Source organism: Strigops habroptila, chromosome 18 (genome assembly GCF_004027225.2).
Source record: "Strigops habroptila isolate Jane chromosome 18, bStrHab1.2.pri, whole genome shotgun sequence".
Classification (NCBI taxonomy): domain Eukaryota; kingdom Metazoa; phylum Chordata; class Aves; order Psittaciformes; family Psittacidae; genus Strigops; species Strigops habroptila.
Genome location: NC_044294.2, coordinates 5213451 through 5240373, shown reverse-complemented (window position 1 = coordinate 5240373; position 26923 = coordinate 5213451). Strand labels below are relative to the sequence as shown.

Sequence of the window (26923 nt, the reverse complement as noted above, 5' to 3'; positions counted from 1 at the left end):
GCAGAGCCCAGCTAGCAGGGCCCCAAGGCCAGGAGTCCCTCCCCTTCCCTGGCCAGGAGCAGGAAGCTCGGAACTTTGGGAGCAGAAATCCTGCTGGGAGAAAAAAGGAAGGGATAGAGCTCCAGGAAGAGCCCTGGGTCTTGTTGAGCAGAGCAAGAGGTGGCAATGGTGGCTGCAGGGGAGCAGAGCCCCGTCCTTGCCTGTCCTGCTTCTGCTGCACAACCCTTGGTCTGGGAAATGGCATCATTTGGGATGGGATAGTCTGGAAAGCTTTAGATTTTCCAGCCAAGATGCTCGGCAGCGGAGCGGAGCAGCCACTCGAGTGCAGCTGTAGTTGAGCAGGATTGGAGTTGGCTCCGTGCCTCTCCTGTAAATATGCACCAACCTCTGGGTAAATAGAGCCCTCACGCTTCCCCCCCCCGCCTCTTCTTGGGTGACCCGTCACGCCCATCAGCATTCCTGAGGGCAGATAAGCTTGTGGGATCAAGATACGGATCTCTGCTCCCTCTCTCGGCAGGGATGGCACTGCTCCAGCTTGCTGGGGGAGCCCGGGATCCAGCAGAGCCTGTGGAGGATCTTTCCCTAGAGTAGGACTTTCAAGATGTGCATTAAGCTTTTAAGTGGAATGGGCTTTGCAGTGAGTGTGGTTTAAGCACAGCAGCGACTGTGAATATTGCTGATAAGCAGAGCTGCTCCTAGTAGTAAAGTCACAGCAGCGTGACTGTCCTTTTAACTCTGAGCCAGCCCCATTTCCTGGCTCATGCTCTGCTGCGGAGCTTCCCCTCCACTTCATGCACCAGCACAGCTGCAGGCCAGCTCTTTCCCACTGCCTCACACACAGGAAGCTTTTGAGTGCAGGAGTTTTCCAAGGGGAAAGCCTTTTTGCAGGATTTTCCCTGCAAATGCTTGAGTCTCTAAGAGGGAGTAGATCTGGATTAGTGAGGATGCTGTCAACATCCATTAACAGTTCACACGGGGACCAGGCAGCCAGGACCACCATGTGCAGGGCTGAACTTCAATCCAAGGCATAGTAAGCAAGTAACTTACACACGGGATGTTTAACTAGAGGAAGGTAACCATTTCCAAGGAGAAATTCCTTGGGAAGTGGTTGCACCTTGTCTATTGGAGGAGCCTCCACTAATTCAAGTCTCTCCTCTCCAGAGAAATGCTAGTGAAGAGGGGAGCGGGAGCAGTCACCTCACTTGGCTTTGGAATCAGGGCAAAGCCACGGACACGGTTTTCATAGCTGGAACAAAGGGAAGCAAAGGTGTTTTTGCAGGTCATTTATTGATTTCTCCAACAACTAAGGCCACACACACAAATACACCTTGTAGTATCTGATCATTACACAGGCTTGGTGAGTGACCCACGTTCCATCCTCAGCAGCACAAGTGCTAAAATGTGAGTTAGAGACCCCGAGAGCTGCAGAAGGAGCTGGTAAGTGGAGAGGGAGAGCCTTCAGCCCAGGTTTTGGTACTACAAGCGTGTTCTGGGCTGGAGCAGCAGAGGAGGGTGGTTGTCCAGTGAGGAGGAGCTGGGCCAGGGGTGGGAGTGAAGCGCTGCACAGGTTCCTGGTGGTCAGGATGCCAGCTTATGGACTGCGACAGTGATGCTGTCGTGCTTCTGGATCATGATGTTCCTAGATCAAGAAAAGTGCTGGGATGAGAAAGGGCCAACTTGGGTGGGAAAAGGGACAGAGGTATCAGTCAGTGGCTGCAGCACCCCCAGCTCAGTGCTGGACCTGCAGTTGCTGCATCTCTTCTGCTGCAAAAGTCTTTGCCTACAACACGGACTGGCTCCAGCACTGGCTTTGTTATCTGTGGGGATGCCAAGTGTGGAAGAAAATAGAGCTGCAGTAACCACCACCCCTGAAAGGTTTCCTACAGCTTCTGCAGTTCCTGCTGCTTCAGCTCCCATGAATGTAGAGACTTTTAGACCCTGCCCCTCTGCTCTGCTCTCATGAGACCCCACTTGCAGCACTGTGTGCAGTTCTGGCGTCCCCAACATAAAAAGGACATGGAGCTGTTGGAGCAAGTCCAGAGGAGGCCACGAGGATGACCACAGGCTGGAGCAGCTCCCATATGGAGACAGGCTGAGAACATTGGGGCTGTTCAGCCTGGAGAAGAGAAGCTGCGTGGAGACCTCAGAGCAGCTTCCAGTGTCTGAAGGGGGCTACAAGGATGCTGGAGAGGGATCCTTGATACAGTCCCCATCATCAGGGACTGTAGTGATAGGACAAGGGGTGATGGATTCAAACTGAAAGAGGGGAAGTTCAGGTTAGATCTAAGGCAGAAGCTCTTCCCTGTGAGGGTGCTGAGGCGCTGGCACAGGGTGCCCAGAGAAGCTGTGGCTGCCCCATCCCTGGCAGTGTTCAAGGCCAGGTTGGACACAGGGGCTTGGAGCAACCTGCTCTAGTGGAAGGTGTCCCTGCCCGTGGCAGGGGGGTGAAATTGGATGAGCTTTAAGGTCCTTTCTACCCCAAACCATTCTATGATTCTAATTCACATGCCCATGGCAGTGAGTACCTTCCCCCCATAGCTTTGGAGCTCCCCCAGTTCAGCTCACCATGAGGAGAACCCCAGGGCTGCAGAAAGGCAGATGGGGGGAATAGTGGCAGCCCCTGGCTGGGAACTCACCCGCTGTCCGACTCCAGGCACACCACGGGGGTATCGGTTGGGTCAGAGGTGAGCTTGGCTGCCTGCTGGGCAAGCACAGAGATGACACCAGCGTGCTCATCCGACAGGGTTCCTCTGCCTGGAAGACGTGGGAGATGTTCCCTAAAGCCACGTGTCTATTGGGAACAACAGCGCTTCTCCACCGAGGGTTGGATTAAACGACCTTTAGAGACCCCTTCCCCCCCAAACCATTCCATGTGCCTCGAGTGAAGCAGCTCCCCCCCTGGAGCTGAGGGGGCTGCTCCCGCTCAGCCCATCAGCCCCCCTTGAGGGCTGATGCAGCATCACCCCAGATTGTTGCCCTCAAACCACTGCAAAGCCTGAACTTCAGAGGCACAAAGAGCTCACTCTGGTTCCCTCCAGTGTATGGGGATGGAGGGGAGGTGAGCGCCATGGGGCTTGGGGACACCCACAGGCGGGCGGGAGGCTCCAGCAGCACGGGGTCTGGTACCCCTAAACCCCCAACCCTCGCTCTCCGGTGAGGCTCGGTTACTCACAGCCCAGGTTGAGCCCCTGCGAGTCGGTGCACAGGACTCCCACCACGGCCGGGCTCTTCATGCTGCGGAGGGGAGAGACACAGCGGCGGTGAGCGCCGGGCGGCCCCGCCGGCCTAGGCCCAGCTCCTCCCTTCTTCCCCCCGGCCTGGCCCCGCTCCCCCCCCGGCCCCGGCGGGTCTCTGCCGGTCCCCCCCGGCCCGTACGTGTCCTCCAAGTGCTGCTCCAGCGTCCCCTCCATCTTGCCGCGCCCCTTCGCTTCCGCCCTCCCCGGCACCTCCAGGCAGTGGCGCCGCTCACCGAGACGGCGGCTCCGCAGGGCCAGAAGGCCTCGTAGCGCGGAGCCGCTCGCCCGGCCCCATGGCGGGGGGACCCGCGCTGCGCCCCAAGCAGCTCCCGACCCTCTGTCGCGGAGCCTCCCGGGGGTCTGGGTAATAAAGCAGCCGCTTCAGGCTCAGACATGAGCCAGTTCAGGGGCTGGATGCGAATCCGGACACTGCGCCCCGGAGGCAGCTCTCCCCGGGCTGCTGTTTGGTGCGGTTCTTGGGGTTTGGGGTGTTTTCCTCCCTTTTTTCCACCTTTATACGCCCGAGCGTGGTTTGTTCGTGTTTCCGTCCCGCCACGCAGCAGCGCTCGGGATTTGAACGGCAAAATGAAGTTCCAGTGGTGGTTTAAGGGCCCCGCACACGCTTCCCCAGGTGGAGCATCCTCTCGCAGCTGGACCACAGCGAGGGATGCAGGGACACGGGGACACAGGGGGGTCTCGCTGATGAGACTCCCCCCCCCCTGCAGTCCTGATCCAGCTCTGGGGCAACAGCACAAGAGGGACGTGGAGCTGCTGGAGCGAGGCCAGAGGAGGCCCCGGAGCTGCTGCGAGGGCTGGAGCAGCTCTGCTCTGGAGCCAGGCTGAGAGAGCTGGGCTGGGGCAGCCTGGAGAAGAGAAGGCTCCTGAAGGGGAGACCTTAGAGCAGCTCCAGTGCCTAAAGGGGCTCCAGGAAACCTGGAGAGGGGCTTTGGACAAGGGCCTGTAGGGACAGGACAAGGGGAATGGCTTTAACTTGCCAGAGGGGAGATTGAGATGAGCTCTGAGGCAGAAGCTCTTGCCTGTGAGGGTGCTGAGGCGCTGGCACAGGGTGCCCAGAGAAGCTGTGGCTGCCCCATCCCTGGCAGTGTTCAAGGCCAGGTTGGACACAGGGGCTTGGAGCAACCTGCTCTAGTGGAAGGTGTCCCTGCCTGTGGCAGGGGGTTGGAACTGGATGAGCTTTAAGGTCCCTTCCAACCCAAATCAGTCGGGGATTCTATGATTTACAGCAAGAAGGGCCACACTGGACCAATGCACATGGTGCCGGGGTGCGGGGATCAGGACTCCCTTTTGAACACCCCGTTCCCATGGGTGTTCAAAGCGATGCCCATCCCGGCTTTCCTGCCAGGAGCCTCCTCCCAAAAAGGAGCCCCGCTGCCAGCAGAGAGTAGGAGGTAATTTATGGTGGCTGCATCGCAGAGCTCGGCGACGCTAATAAAGTGCCGGCTGAAGCCGTTCCCGACTGCGCCTGGCAATAGATCTTGGCTTGTCAGGTTGGAAAATTAAAATGTTATTGATGGGGGAAGTGCAGCAACAGCTTTTATTTATTTATTATTTTTAATTCTATTTTTCTTTCTCCTTCATCGAGCTGGGAGCCCTTTTGGGCAGCACCGGGAGCCCCAATCCCAAGTGTCCAGTGGCTCCCCACTGCATCCCGCCCCAGTAGGATGGCTTGGGCTTAGATTCCCTTTTTGTGTTATTCTTTTTCTCCCCAGGACAGGACAAAAATATGCCCTATAGAGGCCGGGGGCTGCATCCTTCCTGCCCCATCAACACCTTCCCAAGGAAACCTCCCAGAACAATGCTCCTGACTGCAGGATTTACGGAAGGAGGGGTTTTGGGGAGAGTTGGGATTACTTAATTCAAGCCCAGGTGGAGGAGACTTTAGGGAAGCAGCAGAACAGCTGCCACTTCAAAAGAAGTGCTGCTCTCTGGGCAGAGAAGCAATTAAATAGACAATTTAGCACTGGACTGATCCTCTACAAAAGAAACTCAACAGAAAAGGCTGATTAAACTGAGCAAACCCGTATTTCAAATCCCAACCCATCACCTCCGGCCATGTTTCCCCTCTGGCTGTTCCCGGTCCCTAATTTGCCCCCCAAGGAGCAGGTCTGGCAGGGAGCAGCCCCAAAATCAGGCTCAGGGGTGTTTATTCCTCAGTGGGAAAAGCCAGAAGGGACTATATTTATAAACATGATGCTGATGAGGAGCCCTGATGCTATAGGGATGGAACCTGGCAATCCAGGGCTGGAAAAATCCATCTTGCTGGGTCAGAATTGCAAACTCAGCTTTATTTTGGGGGGGAAAAACGGAGTTTTACTCCCTGCTCTTGTGCAAAGGGTCTTAGCCACGGTCTCTGCTTGCATGGCCCTGGCCGGCACAGCTCCGGGCATTGGGAACTTGGTCTGGGAGTCCTGGCCAAATCCAAGCTGGACAGTGGGATACCAGAACTATATGTTGGCCATAGAAGGGCAAAGGGGCCACATGGGAGGAACCAGTCCCAGCTCCATGGGGATGTCGCATCTCAGAGGCTGCTGAGATTTCTTGCTCCTCTCCCACGTGATGGATGTGACTGTTGGGCCAGTGACTGCTTTTGTCGAGGCCCCCATCCCCAGCACATTGGGATGAAAAAGAAGCTGATAATTCCATCTCTTCCTGCCTTTTTAGCCACTTCAGCAATCCCTGGTCTTATTCCCTTGTGCTCCCAGGAGATGCATCAAATGCAATTTGAGATATGGGGGATATACACTTCAACCCATAAATCAACAAATTTACACATTAGCTTCCGATTCAAACACACCCTCATTACTTAAAAAGATATTGTTCCCTCTCTGCCTTCTTTTATTCCCACAAATAAATGCAGCCCAGCCTCTGTTTCTAGAGGATATTTATCACAGAGGCACATTATTACCCATTGTGCTCTTATGAGCCCACAAGTAGCAGGCTAACTTTAGTCTTGTGTTTTCTTTTAGCTAAATAATCACAAAGTCTTAATTCAATTCTTAAGTACACCTGTCAAGGGATAAATATGGATGTAGAGGTGGACTTGGAAAATCCAGCTGTGTTGGCTCGGCTGAAAAATAACCCTGGGATGTGGCTGTGGGTGGGAGAGGTGGGTTTTTTTCCCTTCCTCGGTGCTTTATTAATATTTCTTTTCCACCATTAGAGATTCAGGTCTCATCTGCTTTATTCTGAGATCATCAAGGGGGGGCAAAAAAGCCCAGGGTGGTGGAGCTGGAAGGGGTTATATAGGGCGGGTGGCGCGGGGCTGCTGCAGAGCTTGGCGGAGCAGGGGACACAGCTCCTGCCCCGGCACCATGGGCTGGATCCTGCAGACCCTCTGCTTGCTCCTGCTCATCTCCTCCTGCCCCTGCGCCGTTATCACCGGGGTAAGTGTCGCTTCCATCCCCAACCTGGGAGAATCCATATCTGTTTTGATGATTTGGGGAATGAAGGCAGGAATTGATGCTTTTCAATGCTGTGGTTTGGGTGCTTTTCCCCAGTTTATTACCTGGTTTTCCAGCACATGGATGCTGTTCCCACAGCCAGCCCCAGCCCATGTGAGTGTAAAGTCACACCACTGAGCTGCTCTTTTTGCTTCTCTTCTCAGCACTGTACCAACCCTGCATGTGGGAAAACAGGGCATTTGAGGAAGTTTTCCAGCAGGGAAAAAGTGCTATATCTTTATGGGCATCCCTCAGAGCACACTGCCAACCGGGACAAAGGCTTGAGCACCCCACGTTGTGTTTCTCCCTCCCAGATTTAGAGAAGTGATGAAAAGAGAGGGGAACTGTGGGGATGCAAAGGAGAGGAGCAGTGCTGTGTTAAGGGACTGCCGGGGCTTGGTGTGGCAGAGAGCTCGGTGCTGCGGAGCAAGCGCTGGATCGAGGTGATGCCAAAAGAGGAGCAGCGAGTTTTGGGGGCAGGATCCAGGCTTTCATGATCCTTCAGGAGTCCAGATGCTGCTTTCAGCAAAGCCAGGCTTGGATGAACCCCCGTGCCGCGATTGAGAGACGGAGACCCTGCTAGGTGGAAAACAGATCTCTTTTATTGTCCTTAACAAGCTTCTTTTATAAGGCTGCATGCATACTTTAAGATAACCGTGTACAAAGATCATTGGTTACATATTAATTACCTAATACATATTGCAAAAGCTAAGCTCCTTATTTGCTGTTCTTCTTTGCTCTGTTTGTTCCGTCTCTTAGGGTTACAAGTTCTGCTTTTGTACTTTTCCACTGCATGCCTCAGTTTCATACTTGCTGACAGTATCGGTTCTAACCGGATCTACATCCTGTTATTGTATAACCACAGGCTTCAATGTCACAGTGTCCTTGCGGCCTAAACCTCTTCTAGTCGTAGCGCATTATGTTCTTTCTCCTGTGGTCCATTCTTCATGAGTTCCCACAAGCTTCCTTCAATGAGCTGAGTTTCGCTGGAAGTCCTTTCAGGATTAAACAAATCATTCCCTTCATTTCCCCCTTCTTGTTGCACCATAAGGACTCGTTTTACAGAGTTAGCTATTATCTTCTGCAGGCATTGTATAACACACGGTAAAAGCAAGATTAGCAATAATATTATTATTATAACAACAGTTACCTTCTCTAAAATTGTAATCCACCATCCGGACAAGCCTAATGAGGATAACCAGTCCGTGAAAGGATCATTACTTTCACGGAGTTTTTTCATATTATCCCTCAAAATGGAAAGCTGTTTGTGTATTGATTGGGAATGGTCAGAAAGGTTCATACAACACATTCCTTCAAACTCTTCACACCCATGTCCCTGTGCTAAGAGTAAGAAATCAATTGCGGCACGATTCTGTAGCAAGGCAAGTCTTATTCCTTGGACGTCACTGGCCAATTCAGACAAAACGTCTGTTGTAACATTAATTTGTTTTCCAGTCCAACATGCTAATTTTCTCAGTTGCGTTAACGCCTGTGCTGAAGCTACCCCGGGGGCAAATATACTAGCTAAAATAACTTCAGGGGGGTTCCAGAGTACCACTTCATCCTTGCAATCATCACCTAATTCTACAAGAGCTCTTTTACTGCGGTGGTTATTTGTATGATTGGCTTGAAAGATATTAGTGATACTCGGTGTAAATAGTGTTAAACGGCCAATATAACAAGGTCCTCCCTTAGCACTTCGAGGAATTCCCTGCCAAGCTCGATCGCCACAGATTAAAAACATCCCATCTGGCAGTCGTCCTGCATTGGAGGTGATCGTTGTAACATTAACAATTTTTTGACAATATGCTGATATATTGTAAGGTCGATATGATGTAACATTAATAGGATCATCTTGATTGTTATGGGAGTTAAACAAAAAACATTGATCAGAGGGAGCAGAGCCTAAAAGATTAAATTCCTGTACTTCTCTAGTCGTGGTACACAAAGAGCTTTTGCACTTCATAAAAGGGGAAGAAGCGTTAAAAGTAATATTATCCTTGTTACAGCGCGTGGGGCGCCAGAGATTACCACATGTTATAACAAAAGGATCAAGGGTGATAGTAGAGTTATTTATCAAGGTCATGTTAATAGGGACTCCTAATAAACATGTTCTAAAAGGATCAGAAGGAGTAGCCATTGAGAGACAAAGGCTACTCTGGTTGATTTTTTCTGCCCAAGTGACCCAGAGGTTTTTCCTGTCTTCTATGTGTTTAAGGGTTTCCCAAGCTTTTATGCCACTAATGAGGATGGAAACAATGATTCCCGGTAGGAGGCACATCATTCCAGGGCTACCCTTAATTAGTCTCATTTTCCTGTTTTAAAGGGTCGGTCCTGCTGCTTGATTTTCCTTTTCCAGGCGAACCGCCTTTCACACTTTTTCTTGGTGCGCTCCCAGTCTTCTTTCGAGACTAGCCAGATAGCAGGTACTAAATTAGTTCGACTACATTCTAAATCACAAATCTGTATGATTTTTGCCCTCTCAATTACCCCTCTGTGCCATTCAGCGCGGTAATCAAAAAGGCGGCTGCTTTCTGAGGGTTCGTGCCCTGTTATAAGTAATATTCTGACTGTTTCTAATTCTCTTTCCAGGCAAGGAGAACACCAGCGCCTGGAGCGAGTCAAGCGGCACCACCACTCCTTGTCACAAGCGTAACACACACACACAGGGATCACAACATCCGCACAAACTGCAGGAAACCTTCCCAAGAAATACTTCTCGGCGCCCATGCACACAGCAGTTATTCATGTAAAGTACTCAAGTCTTCAGGGTCGGCTTCTTTTGTGATAGGCTCTTCCAAGCGCTGTTCAGAATCCTCGGACGAAATCTTTGGCAAAGGTTCACGGAATGGTCGCACGTTCTTTGCTGGGATCCACCTGGGGCCTTTCTCTGTGGAAACACAAGCATAGCCTCTGCCCCATGTGACAAGGGGATAAGGTCCCATTATCTTACCTGTTTCTGGATCACGAATCAGTACAGGAGCCTTAATTCGCATCTCGAATGAAGTATTTGCGTTAAAGTGTCGAATTATCGGGGGATTACTGTCTAATAAAGAGCAATTCAAAAAGTTAAAAACATATAAAGCTTTCTGTAATCGTTCCTCAGGAGTAGCAACTCCTATTCCCCCTTTTTGTTGTTGTAGTAGACGTTTTAATGATTGATGGGAACGTTCGATTAAGGATTGACCCGTAGGAGAATGAGGAATACCAGTAATGTGAACTATTCCCCAAGAGTCAAAAAACTCTTTCATTGTTTTAGAGACATAAGCAGGACCGTTATCTGTCTTGATTTGTGCAGGTATACCCAACGTAGCAAAAGCACGCATAAGATGTTTACGGACATCACGTGCCTTTTCTCCGGTATGACAAGAGGCAAATAAAGCGCCTGAAAAGGTGTCAATGGAAGAATGGACATATTTCAATTTACCAAATTCTGAATAATGGGTAACATCTGTTTGCCACAGTTGTAAGCTTTGCAGTCCTCGAGGGTTGACTCCACCCGCAATAGAGGGAAAGGAATGCCTTTGGCAGTCAGGGCATGTAGCAACAATATTAGTTGCCTGCTGGGAGGTAAGACCGAACTGTCTCTTTAGGCCTCCCGCATTTTGGTGGAAAAAGGAATGGCTGAGTCTGGCTTGAGCCACACGATCTGGTAGCACCTGTACCGGTAATGTTAACAAATCAGCTCGGCGATTGCCTTCTGCAATAAAGCCGGGTAAAGAAGTGTGCGATCTGACATGCATAACAAAATAGGGGTAAGAGCGAGAGTCTAGGAGAAAAATGAGTTCCTGTAATAGAACAAATAAGTCAGAGTGCAAAATATTACGTAATGTGGATGCCTCAGCTCGCTCTACTATTCCTGCAACATAAGCTGAGTCGGTAATAATATTGATTGGTGTTGACCATTTTCGAAAAACTCGAACTACCGCGGCTAACTCTACTATCTGAGGGGAGCCAGGGACTGTTTTTACGTCTGAATTCCAACGCTTACGTTGGTTGTCCCACCACAATATGACGGATTTGTGTGATTTTCCAGATCCGTCTGTAAATACAGTAAGGGCTTGTAAAGGTTGGTCACTCCGTTTCGGTTTAGATGTTATACAGAAATTAGCATTAAGCAGTTTATGTGAAGGTGGGTGAGAAGTAAGTTGGCCTGTATAACCTGCTAAGGCGAGCATAAAGGTGTCTGACTGTTGATAGAGCCATTGCAGATACATAGCCGTTACGGGTAAACAAATGTAAGCAAAGTCAGTTCCTGATAACATCAGCAATCGCTGTCTGGCCTTAATTATCAAGTGAGCAAACATTTCATATTGTGTTAAAATGGTTTTTGTAGACTGATTAGATAGAAAAATCCATTCAATAATTAACAACGGATCTGATTTTTGTAGATCCCATTGAAATATCAATGCATAGGGTTGTCGAGCCGGGTTTAAAACAATTAAATGAAAGGCGAGATCAAGATCACAGCGGTGTGCTTGTCTAAGAGTAATAGCTGTAGCAACTTTCTGTAATGAGGTAATAGCCTCAGGGTTAAGATGGCGTTGAGAACGTAAATCTGTGTCTCCTTTGAGCAGCTCAAATAAGGGGCTCAAATCCGCATTAGAAATCCCTAGTAGAGGCCGCACCCAATTAATTGTTCCCAACAATTTTTGTGCATCATGCAAGTTTTTAACCTCAGCTTGTATCTGCAATGGTTGAGGAACTATAGTTTGGGCTCTTATGCGCCAGCCCAGATAGTTCCATGGGGAAGTTTTTTGAATTTTTTCTGGTGCTATACAGAGGCCTGCCGAATTAACGGCAGCCGTGACAAGGGCTACGGCTTTCTCCATGACTTCGTGGTGTTGTGCGGCCACTAGGATGTCGTCCATATAGTGGTACAATAAGATATTAGACATCGTAGCTCGGACAGGATTAAGCACCTTAGCTATATACCATTGGCATATCGTCGGGCTATTTTTCATTCCTTGTGGCAACACAACCCATTGGTACCTCTGCAATGGAGCTTGCATATTAACGCTGGGGACTGAAAAAGCGAATTTAGGAGCATCCTCTGGATGCAAGGGAATATTAAAGAAGCAATCTTTAAGGTCGATAACAGTTAAATGCCAATTTCGGGGAATCATCGTAGGAGACGGGAGTCCAGGTTGTAAGGCCCCCATCGTTTCCATAACATCATTGATTTTTCTGAGGTCATGGAGTAAGCGCCACTTGCCAGTTTGTTTTCTGATAACAAAGACAGGAGAATTCCAGGGGCTAGTAGAAGGTACAATGTGTCCCTTTTCAAGTTGTTCTGAGACTAGCTCCTGAAGGGCGCGAAGCTTTTCTAAAGGTAGGGGCCATTGATCTACCCAAATGGGAACATTAGTTTTCCAAGTTAATTTTAGGGTGTCGCGCGTTTCAATGGCCCCGCCTAAAAATGGGTATGGATAGTCATTCCCCACTGTGATAACACGTCTCGTCCCCATAAAACCATGGGGACAGGTAACACAAAAGGTTTAACAGAGGCAATGTGCCCTTCTGGGCCTTGAATTTGGATAAGCTCCAAGCTCTGATGGCTTTTACCAGTTCCGCCGATTCCAGCTAACGCCTGAGAAACATTGGCCAGAGGCCATTGTGGGGGCCACTTGGCCTGAGAAATTACTGTGACATCAGCCCCAGTGTCAATTATTCCATTTAAAACTACTTTTTGTTCTCCGCGAATGAGTGTACATTGGTACATAGGCCGTTTTTGAGAGAGAGATTGTACCCATAAAATTTGTGGGCTTCCAGTTGAACCAAATCCGCCCTGTCTTTTTTGGAGCTGATCCAAATTTGGGCGATTTGTATCAGTGGGTATAAGAATCAGTTGTGCTATGCGGCTGCCTTTCGGCACCGTACAAGGAGGGAACGGGGTCCATGCCATAATTTTAATATTTTCAGTACTGTCTGAGTCAATAACACCTGGTAACACAAAAAGCCCGGATATTGTCGTAGAAGACCTCCCTATCAGCAAGGCATGTGTTTTTGGGGTTAAAGGCCCTGAAATATCTGTTGGCAATAAATGAACCGAGGAATCAAGTAACGTTACTGTGTGGGCGGTTGCCAGGTCCAGTCCGGCGCTGCCTGGTGTTGCTGGGCGAAGACTTGAGGCACCACTGCCTCCCTTTGGGGGTTCTTGAAGGGTGACGGCGTCATTTGTGTCTTCACGCGTCGCTGTCCCGCGCTCCGAGATCGGTTTCTCTGGATCGGTTGGCCCTGTAAATCATACTTGGATCGACATTGATTAGCATAATGTCTTCCTTTTCGACACTTAGGGCAAATCCCTGGAGCTCGGGGCTTAGGGCCAGTGTTAGTAGCCAAACAATTCTTTTTCAGATGACCAGGTTGGCCGCAACCATAACAGTTCCCCGATCCCGACGGGCCGCGCATAGCTGCAAAAGCGGCAGCCATGGCCTCAAATTTATGATCTACAGTACCAATTCTATTACATGCTTCGATCATTTCGATTAAAGTAGGGTTCTGATTCGGGAGAGATTTTAGTAGCTTTTTACAATCTGCATTAGCATTTTCTACAGCCAATTTTAACAACAAAATCTCTCGTGCTTCTGTATTATCTATTTGACGTTCCAGAGCCTGTTTTAATCTATCAATGAATTGCATATAGGGTTTTCGGGGTTCTTGTGTGATAGTAGTAAAAGCCTTTTGCGGTTTTTGCGAGTCGGGAACCTTAAAAAAGGCCTTTTTTGCCTCTTCGCGGGTCGCCTCGAGGGCTTCTCGTGGAATTCGGGCTTGGTCTGCCGGGTTGGTATGCTGACCGGTGCCTGTAAGGTGCTCTAGGGTTAATGCAGCAATTGCATTATTGTCATGGCCCACATAAGTCAAAAGGAGCGCCTGAAGTCCCCTTCTCCATTGGGCCTCCCATAGAGAGTACTGAGTCGGTGTCAGGAGCAGCTGCGCTAAAGATTTTAAGTCATGCGGAGTCATGACATATGTATCAAAAACCGAGGATAACAAACTCGCAAAATATGGTGAGGAAAGTCCATGTTCAGTAACAGTACGGCGCAGCTCTTTAATCACTGGAAAGGATAGGGCTTCCCATTGCCCCCCTCCTCCTCGCTGATAAAGTACCGGAGCCACTATCGTTTTGGCGATCTCTAATTCCCCCTCCTTTAGAGCTTGACGTCTGATGTCAGCCCATACCTCATGTGGGTCAGGGGGGTACAGATCCGGCTCCCTCTCAGGGTCCACAGGTCCCGGATCAAAGGGATCATCTTCTGGGGGACACCCCGCGGCGCATACTGTCGGCGGCGCCGAGGGCCCCTTTTTCGGGGAATCTTCCCCTCTATCTGGGTCATTTTTATGACTTTCCTCCTGGGCCTTTAAAACCTCGAAAATGCTTCTCCACCACGGGAGCATACGCTGAGCCTCAACATTTCCCGTAGTCGCCGCATCCCATAACTTCACTCCCACATTGTCCCAAAGTTCTTTTGTAAAAATAGTGGATGAGGTTACCGCAGGTAATTTAACTTGAACCCACTTAAGAATAACTTTAAGATCATGCCCAGAGATGGTTTTTCCATGTTTTCTTAAGAGAGCTTTCATAAGCTCATATACGTCTCTCTCAGGGGAAGATGCCTGATTTCCCATGTTTCCCACAGCTCACCTCTTTTCGGAGGGATTAATTGCCGGCCGGCTCCTGCTTCCTTTCAGCAGCTCACTCAACGTTCTGTGGGACTCGCAGCCTGCCACGCAGTTAGGTGGTTCACGATCCCATATCACGTCGGGGTCACCAATTTGCCGCGATTGAGAGACGGAGACCCTGCTAGGTGGAAAACAGATCTCTTTTATTGTCCTTAACAAGCTTCTTTTATAAGGCTGCATGCATACTTTAAGATAACCGTGTACAAAGATCATTGGTTACATATTAATTACCTAATACATATTGCAAAAGCTAAGCTCCTTATTTGCTGTTCTTCTTTGCTCTGTTTGTTCCGTCTCTTAGGGTTACAAGTTCTGCTTTTGTACTTTTCCACTGCATGCCTCAGTTTCATACTTGCTGACAGTATCGGTTCTAACCGGATCTACATCCTGTTATTGTATAACCACAGGCTTCAATGTCACAGTGTCCTTGCGGCCTAAACCTCTTCTAGTCGTAGCGCATTATGTTCTTTCTCCTGTGGTCCATTCTTCATGAGTTCCCACAAGCTTCCTTCAATGAGCTGAGTTTCGCTGGAAGTCCTTTCAGGATTAAACAAATCATTCCCTTCACCCCCGCTTTTTACCCTGGGCAGCAGAAAATCTTCCGTTTGAAACCAAGGCAAAGTGTTTGTATCCCGGCTACTCTCTGCTTCCCGGCTTTTCCCAGCTGATGGGAATTCTGTGGTTGACTTCGACTGGCTCTTGGCTCCTTTTTTCCCAGACACCCCTCACAGTCAGACCTATTTCTTTCAAGCCTATAATTCTTTTTGGCTGGATCTCACCAGCCTGGAGCTGTAAAGCCAAGTTGGGGGCAGCCACCTCCATCCAGGGCCAAATAGACCTGGGTTATCATTTCCCAGGGCTTAAATGGCTCATTTTAAATAAGCGGAGAGAAGAGGTTGTATATGTAGCTCATGGCTTGCCTGCAGCCCCTATTAGCGCCCATCAGCCCCCTTGACTTTGCAGGCGAGGGTCCATCATTGCTGAGATTTGATTTTTAATAGTATTTGGTTCTTACAAGGTGCTTTGGATGCTCAAGGAGAATTAAATTCCCTTCAGGAAAGGGCAGACTCTACAAAATCTTCTTATTGCCTCCCTGTGAGAGAAGCACCCTAAAATCACGTTCTATCCATTGCCCTCATGTTTTTTTCCCCAGTTGCTATTTCCACACCTTTTCTCCATATGAGCTGTGGGCTTGTGGCTGAGAGCTCCTGGGATAGCGGTACCCTAAGGAGGGCGTGATCCTGTTTGGGGTTTGGATGATCACCATCAGTTCTTCCTGTGCTACCATCAGGAGAACGGGTTGGAACAGGGCTTGGGGGTGCAAAGAGCTGTTCTGGTGATGGCCAACACAGCCTGGGGAGCAAAACGAGACCTGCTTCGTGCTTGAGGTTCCCCATCCACCTCTTCTGAGCGTCCTCATGAGCTTCCAGGTGTGGTGGTGAGCTGGTGCAGCATTTGCATCCGTGCCTCAGTTTCCCCATCCCAGGGGAATAGGTTTCTGATTCCCATTTTCCATCTGCCTTGGGTGGAAGAGGCCAAGCCGTTGGCATTACTCTCTATTAACAAAAAAAGCCCCTAGAAATGGGCATTTGCATTATTTAGCAGGTTTTATAGGCTCAGACGGGCAATGTCTGTACACGACGGACAGTGAGTTTATCCTCAGCGCCGCTGCTCTAACTTGGCACCAATTCTGCTTTTAAGTTGGGCAGCTGCAAACTTTTCCCCTGTGTGTCCCAGACCTGCATGCGCCAGGGAGATCCCCCTTCATTCTGCAACCCCCAGCACCACAACCCCTGCCCTGCCCCAAAACCTCCCCAGCTCAACCCTAAATGGGAGAGCTGGGAACAACAAACTCTTCTCCCTTAAATCCCCAGCAAGGGCTTACACCCAGCAGCTCGGCATGGGGGGATTTCTCCCCTAGCCCCTTCCAGAAGTGGGATAGGGATGTTTTCCCAGGTGATTCCACTAACATCATCCCTCTTCCCAGGCCTGCGAGCGGGACCCGCAGTGCGGCAGCGGGACCTGCTGCGCTGTCAGCCTGTGGCTGCGGGGGCTGCGGATGTGCACCCCCCTGGGGCAGGAGGGGGACGAGTGCCACCCCTTCAGTCACAAGGTACCAGCATGGGGATGCCCAATGGGGCTGGGATGGGGGATAAGGACTGGGAAAAGGGGGTTGGTGTTGGGCGGGGTGGATTTGGGATGAAGCACTGGGCAGCAGCATCAGGGTCTCTTCATCAGGGACTGTAGTGATAGGACGAGGGGTGATGGGTTCAAACTGAAGGAGGGGAAGTTCAGATTGGAGATAAGGCAGAAGTTCTTCCCTGTGAGGGTGCTGAGGCGCTGGCACAGGGTGCCCAGAGAAGCTGTGGCTGCCCCATCCCTGGCAGTGTTCAAGGCCAGGTTGGACACAGGGGCTTGGAGCAACCTGCTCTAGTGGAAGGTGTCCCTGCCTGTGACAGGGGATTGGAACTGGATGATCTTAAGGTCCTTTCCAACCCAAATCAGTCTGGGATTCTATGATTCTATGATCATGGTGGTTCCTTACCTTAGATGGCATTCATAACAACTGCTGCCTGTACAAACTTCCCTGTTTTCAGTGTTCCACAGTCATTGCCTACGTGGCTTTCATAACATCCTCTACCTCTAGTTTTCCTTTCAAGAGGCAGATTTATGAACAAAGATTATTCAGATGTTGCTTGAACAAATGCCCGCTAAAGGCGTTTTGAGAATTGATTAGATGTTGACAAGGTCATATCCTCAAGGAACAAAACAAAGAGATGCTTCATAGCAGCACAAGGAGGAATAAAGAGCTGGTTTTAGCCTCTAAAGTATTTTGAGCACCCTCCTGCCTGTCTGTTCCACCCTTAATACTCAGGATGTCCCATGGGTGCTGCAGACCTTGACTTGAAGCTGGGACCGAGCTGCCTGGCCCATTCATTTCAAAGAAAAGCACAAGCCACACTGCTCCAAATTGAGTTGTAAATGCTCTGCCAAGCGTGGAAAAGCCGAGTTAATGCCACAGAGCTGCCCCAGCGCCGTGATTTCTATCTGATAAGAACCCCCAGCGCACTGGGATTAACCCAAAGCGCGACACTGCTGCAATGCCTCATCCGTGGGGATTCAGCAGCAGCATCCCAGCCTTGCAGGGAGCATCCCACTCTGTGCTCTTGTATTGATTTGGCATGGTGCGAGCAAGATTTAAGGATGCTAAGGCTCCTGCTCACATGAGGAAGGAGCAAAAGGCTTCAGAGGGATCAAAGATTCATGTTAGGCATATCCCTGTTAAACCTCTGAGAACAGCCAGAGATTTTCTCAGGGCTTTGATCCCATTTGGTAAGTTTCTGGCTGAGCCCTGACGTCCTCATCTCTCCCATCTCTCTCCACAGGTCCCTTTCTTCGGGAAGCGCCAGCACCACACCTGCCCCTGTTTACCCAACCTCATCTGCTCCAGGTTCCTTGACAGCCGCTACCGCTGCTCCATCAACTTCAAGAACATTGATTTTTAGGGTGATGCTCCTTGGTCTCCATCCATGAGCACCCAGCACCCATTTCTTGCCCTTTTCCATGACCACCGGGTGCCCACATAGTGCCAGGCAACCTTAAAAGTGCTTTTCCAAGGTAGAAAGTGTTGTTATAAGCTCTATGTTATACAGGGAAACTGAGGCACGGTCAGACCAAACTGCTGTGACATGTGGCTCTGCCCCAGCCTGGAGCAGATCCTGGCTCCAGCATACTCTGGATCGAAGGACTGTGTGCGTGGGAAATGTCTGTGGCCACAAAAATCCCTTTCACAAGGGATTTGCAATTCCTACTGGATAAATAATTTCTGTAATGATAATTCTATTGTGGTATTGCCTGATCGTGTCTTATCCATGTGTTTCTTCCCTGGAAGCAGCTCTTCAAGCTGGTGATGAATGATCTAATGTAGCCTGCAATTAAAAGAAGCCACTGTCAAGTAGCTGTGAGGAATTAAGGAATGGGTTTTCCCAAAGTTCCAGCAATGCAATGTGTTTGGCAGAGGCTGAGGCAGGGCTGGCTCAAGCCGTGTTGTGCCATATGTGGGTCTTTGGGATCTTTCGGCCTCAACATCTGCCTGAGGCTTAGGCACCATACGAGTCTGTGAGCTTCTCTATGTCAGTTGAATTTGAGAAGAGAATGGGCTATTCAAGTTATATCTTACTCATAAAAGTGATCTCAGACACGTGCTTTCAGTTTCCCCCTGAAATACATACCATGAAAAACTTGTGTATCACTTGAGCTTCTTATAACAACCCCTGGCAATAATAAATGCAAAGAAATAATAAGAATAATTAGCATTCACAGCAAAAAGAATCCCTCAAAACAACCTGATTGGTTTCCTTTCAAGCAGTGCTTGAACATAAAACTTATTCTGGAGCTTTGAGTGCTCAATGCTACCCCTGGAAAGCCCTTGGGCTTTGGTGCTGGGAGCTGTGGCACCCCTCTCTGCTCTGGACCCTCCCTGTTTGATGGTTTTGGTGGGTTTGGATGGATTTCAGTTCTAGAGCAGCAACAGTTTCCATTTCTAAAGACCCCAAAAGCCCCCAAAATCATGGCTGTGGCAGACGCTGTGTTATCATGGGGAGTGAAGTAGCTGAGATTTGCTGTTTGATGCTGGGTGAGAGCTGCCCTGCACTTGTTTCTCCCTCCAGAAATACCGTATATTTGGTGAAAATAAATCACTGCAATGACCAGGTTGGTTTTATTTAGGTGGGTTTTTACACATCAGAAGTTTTGCTGCTTCTTTACAAAAGAAGAATCCTGCAGTGGGGATGCTGCAGCTGCCACGGCCTGTTGCTCAGCACTGGGACCATGGTAGAAGGGTTTGGGGGACACCAGGAGTTGCCAAATAGAAAGGCATTCCCCACAGCAATACGGGGGGAGAAGAAGTCAGGAAAGTCATAGAATCATGGACTGATTTGGGTTGGAAGAGAACTTAAACCTCATCCAGTTCCAACCCCCTGCCATGGGCAAGGACACTTTCCACTGGAGCAGCTTGTTCCAAGCCCCGTCCAACCTGGCCTTGGACACATCCAGAAAAGCACAATATTTTATAACAGTGTTAAAAAATCGTCAGTTTCATGGTTTGTGTTTCTTTTATTAAGCTGATTACTTTGTGCCCTCCCATCGTGAGGCTTTTACAGCAGCACAACCACAGCTCTGCATGTGTGGAGGTGATGTCTCATTTCAGTTTCCATAGATTAGAACAATCCAGTTACACTTAGTTGTTTCTCCATAAAGAATCTCTATTAAATGCTCCTTTCCCAGTAATGAACCACTCTGTGCTATGAGATGGCCTGGAAACAACAGCTAATCCTCAGCTGTAGTGTTTACTGCGGTGCAAAACCATCACCAAAACCTAGTATATTTATTTGATTATCATTTTCCCTCACAATGGTCAGGATGGTTCCTTCTCTAATTTGGTTTCATTGCTTTAATGCAGCAGATGATCGACAAGGAAATTACTTCCATCCGTAGAAAACCCTATTGAAAATGGAGTTTGCCTCTTTCCTTCTCTGCAGCTGCAGTGACCACGCTCAGCAGGTGACCGGGAGAGAGATCCAATAGTCCCTGCTGCTGCTTAATTTCTCCTGTGCTGGGGGATAAGGGGCTATTTGCATTATTTATTGATAAATGAGGCTCCATTACTGGTGGGGATGGTAGATTGCTTACCTGATGGGGACAGGGATACAGAGGGAGAGATCCAGAGGTCACACAGCGCTGGGTCACACATGCTGGAGGGTGGGAATCCCTCATGCCCAAGCACAAGAGGGACCCAAGCCTGGATTTTGGGCAGATGGGGCTTTACCTCAGCTCCATCACAGGAATTTTCTCATTGTTATGGGCAAGAAGAAATGAGCCTGATGCAGTGGGAACTATAGTTCTGAGGGTGAGCAACACATGGACCAGCCCCTGCCAGGATGGGCAAGACACAGCAGAAGCATCCAGTGGCTGTAGCTGTCCTCTCGGTAAGCGGAACGGGAGAGGGAAGCCGTGTCCTTATTCCAGGCAGGACCAACAGCCCAAATGCTGTTAGGAAGCAGCTCCTACACCCTCCTGGCATGTCTATTCTGCACTGGTGCCAAGAGTCCCTGGCAAACGCCATCCTGCAATGGGCTTCCTCCATAAGAGCATCCCCCATGGCCAAAGCATCCCTTCCCACATCTGCGTTTACACATGCAATGAAGAAACACACCAGCTAAAAGCTTCCAAGCAGGAATTAGAGAGGGGGAAACACATGTTGGGACTGTCTACATCCAGGGAAGTGTCTATCCTGGAGTGCCACCTCGTGGCTGCGGTGCCGACACTGTGCTCCTGTACACGGGGGAGGCACAGAAATAGCTGCCTGGTGGCAAAAGGATGCTCCAGGGCTTGCTTGGAAATAGCAGCTCAAAGGAGGAGGGAGACGCTTCTAGTTGACAAATACTTCACATGTGACCACAGATTCCAACGTGATCTAGGGATAAAAAACAGCCAGGGCATCATTCTGATAAAGCAAAGAGGAGTTTTTTGGTCGTCTTTTTAGCAGAATTTCAAGTGGGAATTCAGCCTGTGTGCTGGATGACATGACAGATATTGGCTCATTAGGGCTTGACTCAAGAATAGCACAGTTACTAAGAGACTTTTATGGATTTCATTGAGCTTTGAGCTTTGGGCCTCTATTTAGGAAGGTGCAAAGCTGCAAATTGTGTGGGATAATGGGTTTTCTGGCAGGTTTTTGTCAAGCACCAGCTGAGTGTTGGCACTGGGTATTCATAGCCTGGTTTTCCTTCTCTTCACTTTAGGATGAACTAGAAATAAGCTAATGTGGCTGGAGAGGTTTAATGCCTCTGACCCTGTCCTCATAGAAGAAACCAGGGATCCCCCTCAGACCTGCTCGCCTGCAACGGACAGTGCGAGCCAAACTGCTGGGGAAGCTCCTGCAGAGTTTGTCCTCAGCTCACATATCTGGAGATCCGGAGTTCTGGAGATCTATAATGTCCCATGTTTCAACCCATGATTTCCCGCATGGAGCAGCACAAAGCCAAGGGCAAAAAGTGGAGACCAAATAAACAGTATTTTCTGCATGCCAGGCTTTGAAGCATCTATTCTTTTATTTGAGAATAAAGTTTACAAGTTAATAAGAGTCAGGTTGTCCGTCCGTCCATCCATCCATCCATCCATCCATCCATCCATCCATCCATCCATCCATCCGTTCCAGCACCATTCCAGTCCCTGTTTGCTAGCAGAGCAGAATCAGTAAAGATGAGCTCATAGCTGACCAGGCTGAGCTCTAAAAAGTATAAAAGAATGAGTAAATTCAAGCTTTCTAGAGGAAAAGGAGAAAGAACCTGCTGTGAAATAGAACTAGTGACATGGCAGAGCTGCTGGAAAGGACTGAAGGATGAATGGAGAGGAGCTGAATGTCTCAGGGTGCTGCTCTCCAGCTGTGCCCAGATGTGCCTCCTCCAGCTGTCCCCGCAGATAATGAGAACTTGAAAACGATGGGAAGGAGATTAAAGAGCTCCCACAGCTCCTCCTCCTGGTCTGGGATTTGCAAGGTGAGGAAGAAGATGGTGGAAGGATGGAGAAAAGCTCATGGAGAGCAGGTCAAAAGGGGGGTTTGTCTCAGAGGGAAAAACCTCTCCTGAAGGAGTTGTGCTGGTCATGACCCAGATCCATCTCTCTGCGGTGCAGAAGACCTCATTGCAGAAAGACAGCCCACCAAAAAACCCCAACCCAAACCCCAAATAACAACCCTCCCAGACCAGGATTGCAGGATTTCTGCATGGGGAAAAATCCCAGCAAGCCCAAAGTCCCGTTTTCCAACAGAACAGGAATAAAACCCCAAATATAAACCCCATCTTTCACCGCTCCTTTCTGAATGAAATTGCAAATCAGAGATGCTGGCACATTGTGTAACGATCATGTTGAACCTTTAGGAGATGAGACATCGAGTATAACAGATGTGGGATATAAAAGCGGATGTGTAGACACTGCATGAGAAACTGTGATTTTAATGTAGGCAGAAACATCAGCAAAAGCCAAGTGAAACAGTGAAGTCGGAACAAAATGTTTTCGGAAGGAAACCTGCTGGCATTAGAGGGAACGGCAAAATGATCTGGTGCTGGTTTCTCCCATCAGAAGTGCTGAGGGAAATGTGCATGGTGCAGAGAACCAGAAGTGCCTTTTCACAGTGGGAAGCTGAGCTGTTGGGCTATATCAGCCCTCATTGCTCTGTGCCCCATTCGCAGCAACGTAAGTGACAATCAAAGCCACAAGGGCATTTGTACACCAGCTAACCCTTGAGTTGAGCATTTGTTGCAGGAGAAATCCCCTTTCCTCTCTCAAAGCTCAGTTTTCCATCAGAAATCCCATTGAGGCATGGTGGTCTGGACCTTCCTTGGTGGCTGTGCCACTGTGACTGGTCACCATCCCTCTCCTCCTAATCCCCTCACCTGGTTGCTTGGTTCCATCCATCACTGCTGTGCCAACACAATTAAGTAGGCAGGAAGACCAAGAAACTTGTCCAGCTACAAATATAACTCGTAATCTATTCTTTTCACTGGCTAATTTTTCAGCCAGAGCATTCCCAAGTCTGGGAATTGGTCAGACCCCCAGAACCTATGTGATGGGTGGGGAGAAACTATGTTAAATGGATTAAAATAGCAGGGAGCTGACCCAGCTTCATCCAGCTGAGTGCCACCGAGCATTTAATGTCATTTTGCCCTTATTTCTCCTCTGATAAATGGGGGAATTCTCTGTAGATGGGGAGCTCCACTCTGAAGCTATGGACAGAGAAGGTAAATGTCAAGCAGATGAGCATCAAATTAACAAAAACCAGACTGATGGGCAGGGCAGAGAGATAAGAAAGATGGTGTTTATTTGAACAGCCACAGGAAATCAGAGATTGAAAAATGTCTAGAGAAAAAAAAAAAAGAAGAAGAAGAAAATAAGCAGCAGCACATTTGGTTTTAAAAAAGAAAGAAATCACAGCATGCAGATGGGTTATACCTTATCCAGCCAATCCCACCACACAGTGCCCAGTCCCATCATGGCCTCAAGCATCATTTTTTGGCCTTGTCTCGAGGGTAACCCCCATTGGTCTTATTGAGGGACTCCATGCTGCCGTTGCCCGTCACCACGCTGGTGAGAATTCGCTCCACCTCCCCAGGCAGGATTTGCTTCTCTTCATTCTCTGTCTCCCTGTGGTAGAAATAGTTGAAGTTCGAGACGATGACAGGGACGGGCAGCGCAATGGTCAGTACACCTGCAATGGCACACAGAGTCCCCACGATCTTCCCACCCAAGGTTGTGGGACACATGTCTCCATAGCCAACAGTTGTCATAGTGACCACGGCCCACCAGAAGCCATCAGGGATGCTGGAGAAGTGGGACTGTGGTTCATCCACTTCTGCGAAGTAGACAGCGCTGGAGAAGAGGATGACGCCGATGAAGAGGAAGAAGATGAGCAAGCCCAGCTCCCGCATGCTGGCCTTGAGGGTCTGCCCCAGGATCTGCAGCCCCTTGGAGTGCCGGGACAGCTTGAAGATACGGAAGACCCTGACCAGCCGAATGATCCGCAGGATGGCCAAGGACATGTTCTGCTGCCCATTGAGTTCACTCTGCTGGATCAGTTCGGTGGTGAGCGTCACAAAGTAGGGAATGATGGACACGATGTCGATGATGTTCATGATGTTCCTGAAGAACTCAGTCTTGCTGGGGCACACGATGAACCGGACAAAGAGCTCGAAGGAGAACCAGATGATGCAGGCAGTCTCTATGACGAAGAAAGGGTCTGTGAAGGTACTGTGGGCCAGCAAGGTGTCTGTCAGATTCTTAGAAAGCTCCTGGGTGGACTTAAACTCCCTTTCCTCCCTGAACTCTGGCAAGGTCTCCATGCAGAAGATGATGATGGAGATGACAATGACTAGGACGGAGACCAAAGCTACACCCCTGGCTGCACTGGAGCTTTCAGGGTACTCAAAGAGCAGCCAAAATTGCCTATGAAAGTCATTAGTTGGTAAGAGGGTCTCAGGGTCCTTGATGAACCCTTCATCCTCTCTGAACTGGTCCATGGCTTCATCACCCAGCTCGTAGAAGGTGATTTCATCAGCAAAGACGTCAATGGGGACGTTGGCCGGGCGCCGTATTTTGCCACCAGACTGGTAATAGTACAGGATCCCATCAAAACTGGGCCTGTTCCTATCAAAGAAATACTCATTCCTCATGGAGTCGAAGTAACGCATCCTCTTTTCCGGGTCCCCGAGCAAGGTCTCAGGGAACTGGTTGAGGGTCTTGAGCCGCGTCTCAAACCTCAGCCCAGCGATGTTAATGATGACTCGTTGGTCCCCCTCGTCCATACCCACCCTCTCCCCCACCAGATGCTCACTGAACTCGGTGGAGAACCTGGAGAAGATGGTCTCATTGTTGGCGTTTTCGCTGTTGATGAGGATCCGCAGGTTGGAGAGGAGGTTGGCGCAGCTGGGGTGGCCTTTCCGCGACTGGCTGGCGGGGCTGAGGTCGTTTGAATAACAGGGATCCTCCACAATCTGATCAGCGTTGTCAAAACTGACTAGTGCCACCTCCATCTCCTTCCAACTGGACACGTCCATCATACACTAATCAGATTAGCAGCATAAATCCCCGGATCGGATGCCGGCAGCTTGCGTCTTTCCCACGCTATGAGGATCTGCAAGTGAACGGACAGGGAGACAGAGCTGAATTGGGCAGATGCATCACTTGGCACAGCTAAAAGGAATAAATGAAACCTGGGATCAGAAAACCTGGTGTTTTTTCATGGAAACATTCATTTCACTGACTGCCAAAAGCAAGTTGTTCATCTCTGGATCCTTCAAGCCCTTTTGGCATGGCTTCATTATCATCATGAAACCTCCCAGTACCATGTACAGCACCCAAGGATAAAAGGTCAGGCAGTAGCAGAGGATGGGGGTGAACCCAGGTGTCCCACCTAGCCTTTCCCCAGCAATCCCAGCCCTGTAAAGCAAAGGGTCATTTCAGACATGTCTAGTTGTGGATCCAGAGCTTAAAGTGGGATTTAGAGGTGTTAAACATGGGAGTTCTGGTTAGCAGCAGTCCTTGCTGCAGACGGAAGAGGTATTGGGTCAAACCCCAGGAGGTCCTTCGCATGTTGCAGCTGGTCAACCGGCATTCCCAAACTAGGAGCCATACTGGGATTTCGGGAGTGCAGCCCAGGAGGAAGGCAGGTCAGGAGGAGAAGGACATGTCTACCAGCCTTACAGAACCCCTTTTATCTGTGTGAAGAGGGGTATGAACTGGGTTAAGAACCCCTTGCCTTGATCCAGACTTTGGGTGGGCAGAGGATGGGGTGGTGTCCTCCAGAGCTCTTCTGTCTCCTGCATGGTAGACCTGATATTCCCAGCCATAGGAGGAAGACGAGGGCTAAACACTCAGGTCACTTGGAGAGGATCTTTCAGGCCACGGGGTGGATTTTTAACCAGACCAGCTCCATCAGCAACAGACACCATGTCCCCAAATACTGCTGGGCACACCTCTCCCCAACATGCTGCTGCTGTTGTACTGAACTTGAAGGCAAAGTCAAATAAGAGCCCAGGGACCAGGCCAAGTTACAGAGCTGGGAAATTACCTTTCCTGCCTCAGGGAGAAGCATGAAGAGAAATTAGATGTTAATGGAGAATGGTTCTGGGGAGAATTGCCCCAAAATGCACTTTCCAAGTAAATCCAAGCCCCTGATTTATTTTCTTTCCAGCACTTTTCCCCAGAAATATCTTTTCCAGACATGAGATCCTGCAGAAGGACACCCAGAACTGCTCTGCGTGACCGCTCATCACCAAGGGCGCGCTGGCTCTCTTCCCCAGACAAGTTCAGAGACAGGGAATGAAAAAACCCAAATGCCCTGGGCTGCCAAGAATAGCAACACAATTTAGGCCACGTCTGCAAGGAGCAGCAGCGGTGCTGGGGCCGGTCCTGCGGTGAGGATGCTCGCCAGTACAGGCTTTGCATTGTACAACCAGGTGGTGGGAAGGGACCTATCCTGTCCATGGTGACAGAGCTGCACCAGGTGCCTCAATCTGCCTTTTTAACTGCAATCAAGTGAGGCTCTGGAGCTTTTCCTTCCCCTTTCCTCCTAGCTGGTGCACTGCTGGTGAGGTTGGGTGGGACAAGCTGGAAACCCAAATCTGCTGCAGAAGTAGGTGATAACATCCTGGCTTGCTACAAATCCTCCCTCTTCTGCTCTCAGCATTACAACACCAAAAGCAAAACTTCATACAGGAGTAAGGACCCATATCCCAGGCAAGGGCTCAACCTTATCCTTTCCTTAGCAGAGTCATGAAATTCTGGATTTGGGGACAAATCCCACAATTTATCATCAGCTACTTAAAGATCAAGTTTCTTTGCTTAAAATAAAGCCACAGAGCATGGTTGTTCTTAGGCATCCATCTCTATAGAGCTGCTTCTGCTTGGTTTTGTGAGAGTTTTCCTGCTTGGGCGCATGTAGAGAGGAGTATTTGGGACAACAGGGCAGAAATGAAGCCTGGAGGA

The 26923-nt window shown here is 49.5% G+C and overlaps 3 protein-coding genes across 4 annotated transcripts; 1 reads left to right on the top strand and 2 right to left on the bottom strand.

Moving 5' to 3' along the window:
* Positions 1 to 1268: 1268 nt before the first annotated feature.
* LAMTOR5 (late endosomal/lysosomal adaptor, MAPK and MTOR activator 5) lies at positions 1269 to 3810 on the bottom strand. 2 transcript variants are annotated; one of them, XM_030473219.1, is made up of 4 exons: positions 3470 to 3810; positions 3173 to 3234; positions 2637 to 2754; positions 1269 to 1639 (listed from the first exon to the last, which is right to left on the bottom strand). In XM_030473219.1, exons 1-4 carry the CDS (start codon positions 3529 to 3531, stop codon positions 1579 to 1581), a joined length of 303 nt encoding a protein of 100 aa, XP_030329079.1. In that variant the 5' UTR covers positions 3532 to 3810; the 3' UTR covers positions 1269 to 1578. The 2 variants fall into 2 exon arrangements, with proteins under 2 accessions (XP_030329079.1, XP_030329080.1); XM_030473220.1 differs by having other exon boundaries at positions 3376 to 3693.
* Positions 3811 to 6549: 2739 nt separating this feature from the next.
* PROK1 (prokineticin 1) lies at positions 6550 to 17886 on the top strand. Its single transcript, XM_030473221.1, has 3 exons — positions 6550 to 6640; positions 16368 to 16493; positions 17767 to 17886. Exons 1-3 carry the CDS (start codon positions 6569 to 6571, stop codon positions 17884 to 17886), a joined length of 318 nt encoding a protein of 105 aa, XP_030329081.1. The 5' UTR covers positions 6550 to 6568.
* A 5352-nt stretch (positions 17887 to 23238) lies between these two features.
* KCNA10 (potassium voltage-gated channel subfamily A member 10) lies at positions 23239 to 25069 on the bottom strand. The gene has a single exon (XM_030473203.1). It carries the CDS (start codon positions 24994 to 24996, stop codon positions 23446 to 23448), a length of 1551 nt encoding a protein of 516 aa, XP_030329063.1. The 5' UTR covers positions 24997 to 25069; the 3' UTR covers positions 23239 to 23445.
* Between the last annotated feature and the right edge of the window lie 1854 nt (positions 25070 to 26923).